Here is a 13684-nt window from a genome sequence, read left to right as displayed (position 1 = left end):
CTTCTGCCTAGCTCCTGTGCAAGAGTCTCGGCAGAAGCTTGGAGGGAAGGCATAAGTCAGACGATACTGACCCCAGGGGGCCACCAACGCGTCTGTGGCATCTGCAAGTGGATTCCTTGACTGTGCGACAAACCTGTGCACCTTCCTGTTGAGCTGAGATGCCACCTCAGGGATGCCCCACCGGAGACACAGCTGATGAAACACCTATGGATGAAGGGGCCACTCCCCTTGGTCCAACGCCTGCCGACTGAGATAATCCGCCTGCCAATTTTCCACCCCTGGAATGTGTACAGCGGAGAGGACCGGAACAAAATGTTCTGCTCGCCGAAGAATTCCGGCTACCTCCAGAGCTTCCAATACACTTCTTGTTCCACCCTAGGGATTGACATAAGCCACGGCCGTGGCGTCGTCCAAGTGGCTTCGCACCGGACACCCTTGAAGGCGATCAGTCCAGTGATTCAGGCACAGCCTGATCACTCGAAATGCCAGGACATTGATCAGGAGTCTGGACTCTTCCACTGTCCAAACTCCCTGAGCGGAGTTCCGACCCCGGACACCTCCCCACCCAGACAGACTGGCATTCATGATGACCACTGTCCAATACAGGGGGGGGAGATTTAGCCTGGCGAAGAGCTGGAGAGCGAAGACACCAGATCAGAGACCTTTTTATTTTTCCTTTTTTTTACCTTTTTGTTTTTCGACCTTTTTACTACCCCGCCACCCAAAAGCCACCTCCAACCGGGACACAAAGGACTCCGGAACCACCGTCAGTGCATCAATGGATGGTTGGGCCCCGCTGGCTCCGAGAGGGGGGGTCAGGTGGGGAAATGTGCCCCAAAGACTCCATGAGGAATAAGGGTAACCCACAAAAGTGCAAGAAACACTGCTAAGGGACAACTCCACCATGCTGGTAACACCACCCAGTTGTCAGCCACAGAGCAACCCCCCCCCCCCCCCCGATCCTGCAGCAGAGAGAGGGAGAGGACTGCACCTGACTCACCACCCCACCAAGCAGTTACCAGCAGCACCAGGATCAAAGCACTCCATGTGCAGCATCCAGGAAGGAAAGAGGCCCATGAGTCAGCACCAGTGAATAAGGAGGGGCTCCCACAGCTAAAATGGATGCCCACAAGGCTCCTCGGTAATGCCCGCCATTCAATTTAATGCCAGACTAATGCAAAATGACTGCCACAGCTACACAAACCTGGCCGCCATCATATATAGAAAATAGGCTACAACAAAATAGGGGCACCACGAGGCTCCCAGGGACTCAGGTAAGACACAGTAAGAAGGCGGGGGACCGTGGCAGAAGCCCTCACCAGGTACAGCCCCCACAGCCGATCGTCTGGTTGCCAGCAGCGTACCCCCCTCGCCCCCATCGGCAGTACAACATCCTGCCCCAGGAGGTAGCCAGACCACCTTACAATCCCAGTATAGGAAGGGGGGGGATAGATCACCCACAGGATCATCAGACTCCAGGGGGGGGGGGGGGCTAATGGGAAGGAGGGGAACCCGGGGGTCCAACTGTCCCAGGGAGGGGTCCATGTCCACCCCAAAACCCTCCAGAGGGAGAGGGGGCATAGCTACTCACCATACTAGGAACCAGGCGGGCACCGTTCCAGACAGAACCTCCTCGCCATCTAAATGGGGGAGGGGGGGGGGGCTGTCAGCCAGGAAAAACGCTGCGACACAGGCCGAGACCCAGACGTATGGAACCTCACAAGGAGTTTAACTCACGTGGCCAGCCCCCGTCCAGTGGGACTATGGTGCAGTCTGCGCGCTTGCTGGCCAGACTGGGGTTTCCACTGGATCTAGATTATCCAGCCCATTGCCCAGTCCGGCAGTCGATTGTAGATCTCACAGGAAAAAACCAGGAGACAAAAATAAAATCTATCTAAAAAGAAAAGATTGCCAGGACTAGAGATATCAGCAAGGAACTAGGTCCTTACTTCTGACTAGGCAGCAAAAAAACTCAGTACCTATAGCAGAGAGGGGGAGTGTACCTCCTGGGACTGCCCATAGGCGTAGTCAAGTTCTTTTTCTGCCTAGTGTCCTTCTCCTGTAGGGGGCAGTATAACCCAATGGTCAAGAAGATCAGGAGCTGTGTCCGTCAATGAACGAAAGAGAAATTGACATTTTGGAACTTACCCCGAGGACTGCGTGGGCTCTTATATTACAAATATGATTTCAGCTAGAGACGGTTTCATCCAGTTGAAGTTCCTTCACAGGGTCTACTATAACCCCTCAGCGGTTAGTGGCTATTTACCCTCAGGTTAGTTCCATCAGCACCCGTTGTCTCTCCTCTACTGGAACCTTCTTTCTAATGGTGTGGCAGTGCCCAGCTATCTGTTCGTACTGGGAATTGGTGATTGATGCTTTGAATGAGCTTTGTAACTGGTCTCTGCAGCTTGATCCACGCATGGTGTTACTGGGCATTCTGGAAGACTTTGAAGCCTCTAGATATATGAAGTTATTCCTATGTTTTGCACTTTAACACAGGGAGCTTCTTCTCAGATGGAAGCAGCCCACTTCGCCTATGCTGGGCGGTAAACGCAGTCTTGCTATTTTACAAATTAACCTATGAAAGTAGACATTGTCCCAAGAAGTCTGACAAAGTATGGCCCACCTGGATTGATGCTCATGGTCCAGCTGAACCTACTGATGGGTAAACTCTTCTTTGAGGATAGGGCTTAGAAATGGCTTGAGTTCTTTCTCCTTCCACCATTTTTTCTTCTCTACTCGTTCATCCCGCTCTCTCTCTCCCCCTTTAACCTGTTCTTTTCTCTCCCCCTCCCCCCGCATGTTTATGCTTTATCCTAGGGTGGTTGGGTGATCTTTAAGTCTATGGAGAAGAAATTGTGTGATTAGGTACAACCGTTATCCTTCTCAATGCCTTCTGGGAATGTTACTATGATTTATTGTGTACTTTACTCTTAACTCTTATGTGTTAGATCTGGATTGTGCAAACCTTTATGTGATCCTGTATTTGATGTGTGAGTCAATTTATAAACCTTTATCAGTTAAACAAATCAACCCCTACATCCTATTGAAAACCATATACAAATAACATTTTATTTAAAATTACTGTGCTGTAAAAAATATACATATAAAACACATACAAATAATTACAAAGTCATTAAAAACATATAAAAAACACAGAATAAAAAATAAATTACTATGAAAATGACTTATTGAAAATGGCATAATATTATTGCCTTAAAGGACAGGATTGTCTGCGCCCAGGGCTGGCACTGGATAGCTGTAGAAAGATGGAGGATTAGGTTCATGTTCTTCCACCAGGTGAGCCAAGCGGAGTACTGATGTAGTTCAGGACTGCACTTTGTAGGAGGCTCGCTCTCTGTGCCTCTTGATCTCTCATCCTCAGGATCTCAGCATCTTTCAGCCTCAGCTTCTCCATCAGAGAGGAGATCTCACTTTCTTTATCCAGTAATGTCTCGCGGTGGGTATTGGCCTGTGCTGGAAAGGAGTGACAAAGCCAGACTCAGCATAAGCTGTTCATTCCTATGTCAAACTACATTGCTTAAAAAAATTAAAGGAACACCTTTTAATCTGAGTATAGCATCAAGTTGAGTAAACTCCTGGGATATTGATATGGTCAGTTAAGTAACAGAGGGGGTGGATAATCAGTTTCAGCTGCTTTGGTATTAATAAAATTAATAACAGGTGCACTAGATGGGCAACAATGAGACGACCTCGAAAACAGGAATGGTTTTACAGGTGGAGGCCACTCACTTTTTTTTTCCCTACTCATCTTTTCTGACTGTTTTATACTAGTTTTTCATTTGGCTAGGGTCAGTGTCCTTACTGGTAGCATGAGACGATACCTGGACCCTATAGAGGTTGCACAGGTAGTCCAACTCCTCCAGGATGGCACATCAATACGTGCCATTGCCAGAAGGTTTTCTGTGTCTCCCCGCTCTCAAGAACATGGAGGAGATTCCAGGAGACAGGCAGTTACCCTAGGATAGCTGGACAGGGCCGTAGAAGATCCTTAACCCATCAGCAGGACCGGTATCTGCTCCTTTGTGCAAGGAGGAACAGGATGAGCACTGCCAGAGCCCTACAAAATGACCTCCAGCAGGACACTGGTGTGAATGTCTCTGACCAAACAATCAGAATCAGATTTCATGAGGGTAGGGGTAAACTACCATATACTCATTCACATAGGGGGTGGCCAGGATCTGGAGGTCCCATGCCTGCAGACCCCCACAACCACTGTCCAGGGTTGTCCGGAAGAGGCCCTTGTCTCCATCAACATGGGGACAATGTGCTTTGGGCCTTAGTTTGAGGCTGGTGGGCTGAGTTGGCCTCTGGTTTTTTGGTAAATCCTGGATGTCTCAAAAGATCTTCCTGTGACTATTCACCATCTCTGTTCTTGTTCTCCTGGAGGTTTCGGGTGTGCCTACCCTTGTGTGTTTCAGCTCCTGTCACTTTCTCCATAATGCAAAAAATCCATCAGGAATAGTGAGAATCCCTAACAATGGGTGTGCAGATGGGGGAGCCTAGTATAGAGATCCCAACAGAGTTCCCAAAAGACAGGCAAGACTGTCAGGGGGTTTATCTCTTTAGGTTCTACCAAGCACCAAAATACCAATTTCGGGTAAACTGACCCTTTAATCTGCCTTTATATATACACAGTAGTACCTTTCTGTTGTCTCTCCATTGCAGATATCTTTTCTTTAAGACCTTCCTGGGTGGCAAGCTCAGCCTCCAGGTGTCCAATCTGTTCCTGTAACTCCACTCGAACCTTTGTGACTTCGGTGAGCCTCTCTTGATCTTTCTTAGAAATTTCCTGCAGGTACATTATACGGGTTATTCAATGATTTCAGATCACCAAAAAAATTCTCAATTGCATACAATGAAAACCTAAACCTACACTTGCTGCTGCAAAGTGTACTAGCAATAAACTCCCCTTAAGCTGACACTTTGTACAATCTTCTTAGGCTAAGCTCACATCTAGGCGTTGCTTTTTTTTTTTACAGGCGTTTTTGTGCACCCGTTTTTAGGTTGACAAGTGACCCTTGAAAAAAAAAAAACGCATGTAATCTGCCAAAAAAGAAGCTCATGTACTTTTCTGAGCCACACGCATTTTGCTTCAGGCAACAGAACACTCAGATGTGAAGAGGGGACATTGAAATGAATGGGATTTGTCTTGTTGGGTATTTTTAGAGCTGAGGTTTAGAGCAGAAAAATCGCCCAAAAATGCCTAGATGTGAACGAAGCCTTGCAATCTGACAACAACTGTGCTGGGTAAAGGTCCCAACTGACTGGATACAAATTGAGCTGAAAGCCTAAGGCCCCTTTCACACAGGCGGAACGTTCAGATCCACCTGTACGTTTTTTTAGCGGATCTGAACGGTCACCCCATGCATGTCTATGGAGCATTGGATGTCAGCGGAGACATGTCCGCTGACATCGGATCCTATGCGTCAAATCTGGATTGATGGAAACCCTATTTTCCATCTGTCCAGCGGATTGGATGGGATCGGATGAGAACGGACCAACGGTCCATTCCCATCCGATTCCCCCATAGAGATGCATGGGGCCCTGACAGCTCTCTCTCCGCACACAGCACGGAGAACAGCTGTCATCCTCCTGCTCAGTGAGGGATCGGTGGATCGATCCCCCGCTGAGATAAACTGACGGACGGACGGACTGTGTGAAAGAGCCCTAAAGAGAAAATGGGGTTGATTTATTAAAACTGTAGAGTGCAAAATATGGTGCAGCTGTGCATGGTAACCAATAAAGCTTTGAACATCAGCTTATTTAACCACTTGACCTTCGGAAGATTTACCCCACCCCCCATTCCGGACCAGGCCATTTTTTGCGATACAGCACTGCGTTACCATTACTGACAATTGCGTGGTTGTGTGATGATGTACCCAAATAAAATTAATGTCCTGCCCCCCCCATAGAGCTTTATTTTGGTGGTATTTGATCACCTCCTAAGGTTTTTATTTTTTGCGCTATAAACAAAAAAAGAGACCGATAAATTTGGAAAGAAAAAAAAAAACAATACTTTGTACTGAATGTTTAATTTTGACCATACATAGACTTTAAGTGCACTGTGTCACTATCAATGCATTTCTATCATGTGCTATGAAAAGCTAAATGAGTGATTCAAAGTTCTCAGTACCTGTTGCAATCCATCGATGCGTCTTTTCAGACCTTCGATCTCTAAGCTGAGCTGGTTGTTCTGGGCCTGCAGCTCCCCTGCCAGCTGCTTCTGCTGCAGGACCTGGGCCTGAGCCTGGTCCCGGGACTGGGTTAGGGTTCGGATCTTGTCCTGCAGGACGGCGGAGTGCTGCTGCTGCTCAGAGGGAATAAGACAACAGTTACAAATGATACTTGGTATTGATGTCCTTATCAATGTCATAGGAAATTTAAAAGGCCAAATGCTTGAAAGAATTAAAAATAAAAATGGACATTTCAGACCTGAGAAGATATGAGTAAATTATAAAGTCAAATAAAGAGGAATTTGAATAGCTTGGTGGTGTGTGGGGAAAGAGGTCCTCCATACAGCAAGTCTCCATCTTATAAAATTCAAGTGTCAAGTGTTTTCCCAAGTATGGGGGCTCCCCGGCCACACAGGAAAATGTTTAGAAGGTTTCTACTCGAGGGAAGTAGGTTAGTGGTTTTAAAAAAATGATCATCTCATAGATCCAGTGGTAATACCTCTATGCTGTACTGCTGGCCACATCCACTAGGAGTTCAGCTTTAAAGCGGTAGTATCCCGCTTTTTGACACTTTTACCTACAGGTAAGCCTATAATAAGGCTTACCTGTAGGTACAAATAATATCTCCTAAACCCGCATGGTTTAGGAGATATTTACAGTGCATGCAGCCGCTCGCGTGAGCGGCGCATGCGCTCTGAAGGTCCGGGGGGACCTTCAATTAATTTGCCGGGAGCTTGCCGGAAAAATCATCGCGGCTTCGGCCAATCACCGCGCCGGAGCCGTCTCTTCCGGCCAATCACCGCGCCGGAGCCGTCTCTTCCGGCCAATCACCGCGCCAGAGCCGCCGAACCCGGAAGAGACGGCGAGGGATCATGGCAGCGCCCGCAGCGATGTCCGGGGGTCCGTGTCGGGGCTTCGTTCTAATGTAAGTTACACATAATGGGCTAGTATGCGATGCAGGTTTTTTTTTATTTTTTTTTTATTTTTTAGGGTTTACAAACGCTTTAACAATTTAGTTTATTCCATATAGTTACATAGTTAGGTTGAAAAAAAAAAAGACACAAGTCCATCTGGCTCCACCAATAAAAAACAGTAAAGAAATCCCAACAATACAATCCCATATACACAATCCTATACCCACAGTTGATCCAGAGGAAGGCGAAAAACCCCAGCAAAGCATGATCCAATTTGCTACAGCAGGGGAAAAAATTCCTTCCTGATCCCCCGAGAGGCAATCGGATATTCCCCGGATCAACATTACCTATAAATATTATTGCCCACTTATATTATGTACACCCAGGAAAGAATCCAGGCCTTTTTTAAAGCAATCTAGTGAGCTGTCCAGAACCACCTCTGGAGGGAGTCTATTCCACATTTTCACAGCTCTTACAGTGAAGAAACCTTTTAGTATTTGGAGGCAAAATCTGTTTTCCTCTAGACGTAAAGAGCGCCCCCTTGTCGTCGGTGTTGACCTTAAAGTGAATAACTCAACACCAAGTTCACTATATGGACCCCTTATGTATTTATACATGTTGATCATATCCCCCCTTATGTATTTATACATGTTGATCATATCCCCCCTTATGTATTTATACATGTTGATCATATCCCCCCTTCTATCTTCTCAAGAGAGAATAAATTCAGTTCCTCTAATCTTTCCTCATAGCTGAGCTCCTCCATGCCTCTTATCGGGTTGGTTGCCCTTCTCTGCACTTTCTCCAGTTCCCTGATATCCTTTTTGAGAACTGGTGCCCAAAATTAAACTGCATATTCCAGATGAGGTCTTACTAATGATTTGTACAGGGGCAAAATTATATCACTCTTTCTGGAGTCCATGCCTCGGTTAATACAAGAAATAACTTTGCCGTATGTTAAAGTCCAAGTTTGCATGGGTTGGTGTGGAATGACCCCTGTCTCCCTCACAATATATCTTCAGGCTTCTTTACTTTCCATCTCTAGGAGCTGCAAATGGGATCCCGGACAACTTCCCACCTGATCTATGCACAGACCTTAATAAACCCATCAAAAGTAACTAACCTACAGTATATCACACAGTACAGCCTATTCATTTTCTTATATCCTACAACCTTGACTTCAGAAAAGTACCATCCACATCTACATCAAACCTACCCAGGCCCATAATTTACAGACAAAAAACCCATATCTCCTGCTGCTTATCGCCCTATGAGGGTGGAAGAGTCCTGATTGTATGTATTCCAGAAAAAGTTTAGTGGTGTTCAGCACCCTACTCCTGCGCTCAGAACCTGGTCCTCAGGCTGCCTCAATCCTGGAACTTGTACTCATACTTGGCATCCATTATGGCTAGGCTTTGCTGCCCCCTACGACCAGGGCGGTCGACCAAACACTGTAAATACAAAACAAAGAAAGGGCGCACCAGCCTAGCGAAACGCGTCAGCCCTCTGCTTTCATGAGATATCGGACTTCTGTAATGATGCTGCTTTATGGAATCGATATGCTTGATTTTCACGCATGTTTGTGAGTAGCTGATTTTTATCTTTTTAATATCAATAAACTCGCTGAGGATAATGCGCTAGGCTGGCGCGCCCTTTCTTTGTTTTGTATTTACAGTGGAAGAGTCCTGAACCTGGTGTCTCTGTATCTTGGAGATGCATTTTATTTTACTTGGCGTTTTTTTGAGCTGTAACCAACCTTGCTCGATCTTCATGAAAGCAGAAACTGATAGGCCACTTCTCAATGAAAGTAATATGGTTCATGGGGTGGACTAGACAGGTGCAGTTGATTTAGTTCTGAATTGCAATCCTGACAAATTTTTCGTTAATCGGAAATTTGGATATTTCTGAATTACGATAGCAACATATTTAAATGAATTTGAAATAACAAAACCAAATTCAAACTGAATTTGAAAACGAGAAAAAAATTAGATAGAATAGAAAATAAAGGAATAGAATGGAAAAAAATAGAGTAAAAAAGAATAGAATAGAAAATAAAATCATAAAATAGAAAATAAAGGAATATAATAGAAAAATAAAAAGAATATAACCATCTTTCAAATTTTGAATAGAAAAAAATAGAATAGAAATTGAAACAAATAACCATCTTCTGAAAATTGAATATCAAAAAGAATACATTTTAAATAGAATAGAATACTGTAGATTAGATTAGAATAGAAAAAAACTATAGAATAGAAAGAATATAACCATCCTGCGAAATTCGAGTTTCAAAAAGAATAAATTTGAGTTTGAAATGAAAAGAAAAAAATAGAAAATAAAAGAATAAAAAAAAAACAATCGAATAGAGTAAAATAAAATATAACAGTCTCCCAAAAACTCAAATTGAAAAAATTTGAATGCCGATTTGAATTTTCGGAATTTGGTCGAATTTAATTAAATTTGGTTGAATCAAAAACAAATAAACAAAACAAAATGAATTCCATAACGAATTTAACAAAACTAAATTATCTAAATAACGTATGGAAACAAAATTAAACAGATTTTTTTCGTTCTGCACATGTCTAGGGTGGACTGGCTTTTCCTATTAGGAATAACTTTTACCTCTTCCTGCTGAGCCGCACTCCGCGCCTTCTGGATCTCTTCTTCCGCCTGAGCGCGCTCATTTGCCAGCGTTAACTTCATCCTGTTCAGTTCCTGTAGAGAGAGATAACTGAAATATTTGCCAGGCCAGGCTTTGTACGGTATTGGCTCCAAGGAAGATATGGATGATATACGGTATATAGTGTCACAGCTTTATATATACCATTTAAACAATAGAGACTCCATTTACTACCAAAATTTTGACCAATCAAGGTGTGACAGCTAGATGTGTTCTCAGTATTGTTAAAGCTAAGGCATGGGCTTCAGAAACCTCCACCTCTACACAAATCCAAGCAGATATACCTTTTTTTTTTTTTTTACAAGATTCTTCTGGCTGGTCTGATGATGCCCCCTGTAGGCACTCTTTACTGCAGTACAAAATGTCGCCTACATGATGACATGTGAACGACATTCTGATCTGGTGATGCAGCCCCAGGGCGAAGGTCTATGAAAGCCTAGGCCAGTGATGACGAACCTTGGCACCCCAGATATTTTGGAACTACATTTCCCATGATGCTCATGCACTCTGCAGTGTAGTTGAGCATTATGGGAAATGTAGTTCAAAAACATCTGGGGTGCCAAGGTTCGTCATCACTGGCCTAAGCTTTAAAGGAAGATTGGTGTCATCTAGTGGTGGGAAAAAACGACTGCAGAGGGCGGCTTTAAACTGTTGCAGCTAAAACTTGCTTTTTATGTCCCACAAGCGAAGATTTCTTTAACCGCTTGCCGACCGCCGCAAGTAGATTTACTGCGGCGGTCAGCCCCGGCCAGGCAGAGTGATGTTAATTAACGTCACTAGCCTGGGAGGGTCTGGGGAGCAAGCGCGCGCCCACGGACCCCCCCGCGCGTGTGACCGGCGGACCCGATGTCCGTCGGTCACTCGGCGATCGTCGGGGGAGAGGGAGAAAGTCAGGTGGCTTGTGTAAACAAGCCACCTGTCATTCTCCTCGGTGTAAAAACACTGATCAGACGGATCTACTATGTAGGACCGTTGATCAGTGTCCTTACACCTCAAGCCACAGCCAATCACAGTAGAAACCACGCCCCTAGGGACACACACAGCCCCTCCCTCCCAAATAAAGTTAACCCCTTCACTGCCAGTGTATTTTTACAGTAACAGTGCATATGTATAGCACTGATTACTGTAGAAATGTCACTGGTAACCCCAAAAGTGTCAAAAATGTCAGTCAAGGGTCCGATCTGTCCGCCGCAATGTCGCAGTACCGCAAAAAAAAAATCGCAGATCGCCGCCATTACGCGTTAAAAAAAAAAAAACTACAAAAATGACAAAAATCTTTCCCTTTGTTAGTAAACGCGATAACTTTTGCGCAAACCAATAAAAATACGCTTTTTGCGATTTTTTTTACCAAAACATAGGTAGGATAAAACAAATTGGCCGAAAATGTTAAAAAATTTAGATTTTTACATTTTTTTTTGGGGAATTTCATATAAAAAAATGTGAAAAATATTGTTATTTTTGCAAAATTTACGCTCTTTTTTTGTTTATAGCGCAAAAAGTAAAAATCGCACAGGTGATCAAATACCACCAAAAGAAAGCTCTGTTTGTGGTAAAAAAAGGACGTCAAATTCGTTTAGGTACAGCGTTGCACGACTGCGCAATTGTCCGTTAAAGTCACGCAGTGCTGAATCGCAAAATACCCCCTGGTCGTTTAGCAGCAAAATCCTCCGGTGGTAAAGTGGTTAACCACTTCCATACTTTGTCCCCGCCTGCCACCTGTCACAAAGCGGCTGAACTGCCATTCTGATTGTCATTACGATGCAGGGAATCGCCGGCTGCAAAAGATATCTGAATGATGCCTATAGCTGCACCCAACATTCAGATAGGCCCACTCAAGTCCAGGACGTTATATGACGTCCTTGGGCAGGAAGTGGTTAATGTGTTAAGTTCAGTTCTTGACAAAATATAGCCTCTAAAAATTCTATTAAATCTTTTTTGCTATAGAACTGGTGATCCTACTATCAAACTATCTACTACTATCAAACTGCCCACGCCAAGCATGAAAGCAGATCCATGCTGGCGTGGTCAGTTTTCATCCTTGGGATCACTGCTAGGGGACACAAGCATGCCTTGCCTCTGCGGTGTGCCTGTATCTCCTCCAGTCAGTTTTGTGGCAATGCCCCGGCCACTCAGCCCTGCTGTGTTGGGGCTGCAGGGGGTACGAGCGTGGACCCACTGTGTGTGATGTCACACCATGCCCACTTGCTGAGGGAGGGAGCACACAAAGCAGGCTGTGCAATTATGTGATTTATAGTAAATGCAAGCAATGTGCTGTTGTATTCCTGGGTTTAAATCTACTGGGTTTGCAAATACTTTAAAGTTTTACTAAACCCACAACAGTAAAATCAGTCTGTATATGCAGTAAAGCATGCTTGTTCTACTCACTGTGGAACCTAAGGGGTTAATCCTCTACATTATCTAATAAGGCTGTTTGATACTCTCTTCTCTGATCCTCCCCTTCTTCCACTGTCCCCAATCCATCTCATGATAGAACAGAGACTTTGGGGGCATTCTGCACATGCTCAGTTTGGTGTGTATTGCTAGAGAGTTTTTTTTTTTTTTCTTGGGAGGGTGCATGTGATCAGCACAGGGCCAACCAGCACTGTCCAGATAGAGGGTCAGGGGTCCTGTAGCCTCATAGGACAGTCAGGGGACAATGAAAACTCCTCCTACAAGCTTTAACCAGACACTGATAGGAGTCACAAGATTGCCATATACCGATAATGAGAAAAAGTATTTAGCAGTTTATATTTGTTAGAATGATTGCATTTCTGTGTTCTGTGTACTGTGGGGAGACCAGATAAAGTTTTTCTAAACCCAGGAGCTTGCATTCACTTTAACTGTGCTGAGCTGCAATTTTCTTTCTACAGCTTTTGTTAATTTTGGATAGAGTAGTGAATGGCTGCAACATCTGCATTCTTCTTTTGCGGTCTGTGTCAAATCAAAGAGATTTACTATCACTTTTGCAAGTCTCATATACCATGCAATCCCTATTACCGTATTTTTCGCTCCATAAGACGCACCTAGGTTTTAGAGTAGGAAAACAAGAAAAAAAAAAAATATTCGGACCCAAATTATATATATATATATATATATATATATAAATACATACATATACACACACACACCATATACAGTAACAGCAATAAGGGTACTTGCAAGGGATTTGCTTGTAGGCTGTGGCTGATGAGCCCGGGAGGAAGCATGCGGCTGCAGTACACAGAGGAAAGCCGCTGCTTCATGTGTACGGCTCCTCCATTCACAGGCGGAGTGCATCTGATATCACTCCACCTGTGAGCCGGACCTATACAGGAAGTAGCGGCTCCGTGCAAGTAAGTGACAGCTGAGCCGGTGTAACGTTAAAAAACCATACCCCGTGAAAATTTCATACCCACGTCACTTCCTGTCATAAACGTAATGGAACAGCTGAGGAGCTTAGCATTGCGCATGCTCGGAGGGTAGGGAACTTTCACGGTAGTGTGTTGTAACGTTACACCGCCTCAGCTGTTGCCGCGGTTACATTAAAACATCTCGGCAGCAACATGTATCATCTCGGCTCCTATCCCTGTCACTTTCCTGATCTCGGCTACTAAATGTAAAAGCGGCAGGTCTATGAAAATATAAATCACAGAGATCTCGGCTCCGTGATTTATATTTTCATAGACCCACCGCCGCTTTTACATTTAGCAGCCGAGATCAGGGAAGTCACAGGGGTAGGAGGAGATGATTTCATGTTGCAGCCGAGATGTTTTAATGTAACCGCCGCAACAGCTGAGGCGGTGTAACGTTACAACACACTACCGTGAAAGTTCCCTACCCTCCGAGCATGCGCAATGCTAAGCTCCTCAGCTGTTCAATGACGTATCTGGAGCTGTGAGCATGCACACTAGTAAGCT

At 44.7% G+C, this 13684-nt stretch overlaps 1 protein-coding gene across 1 annotated transcript in view; it reads right to left on the bottom strand.

The window, feature by feature from the left end:
- Window positions 1–3100: 3100 nt before the first annotated feature.
- LRRC45 (leucine rich repeat containing 45) overlaps window positions 3101–13684 on the bottom strand; it is a 36127-nt gene continuing 25543 nt past the window's right edge. Inside the window, exons 15-18 of the mRNA XM_082271192.1 lie at window positions 9731–9823; window positions 6158–6331; window positions 4666–4813; window positions 3101–3477 (exon numbers count right to left, since the gene is read on the bottom strand). Coding sequence (XP_082127318.1) covers window positions 3284–3477; window positions 4666–4813; window positions 6158–6331; window positions 9731–9823 — 609 coding nt within the window. The 3' untranslated portion in view covers window positions 3101–3283. The remainder of the gene's footprint in view (window positions 3478–4665; window positions 4814–6157; window positions 6332–9730; window positions 9824–13684) is intronic.

Source organism: Pelophylax lessonae (genome assembly GCF_965119305.1).
Source record: "Pelophylax lessonae genome assembly, chromosome: 11".
NCBI classification, from domain to species: Eukaryota; Metazoa; Chordata; class Amphibia; order Anura; family Ranidae; genus Pelophylax; species Pelophylax lessonae.
Note: the sequence above shows the minus strand (reverse complement) of the source record. Positions and strands in the feature narration are given on the sequence as shown.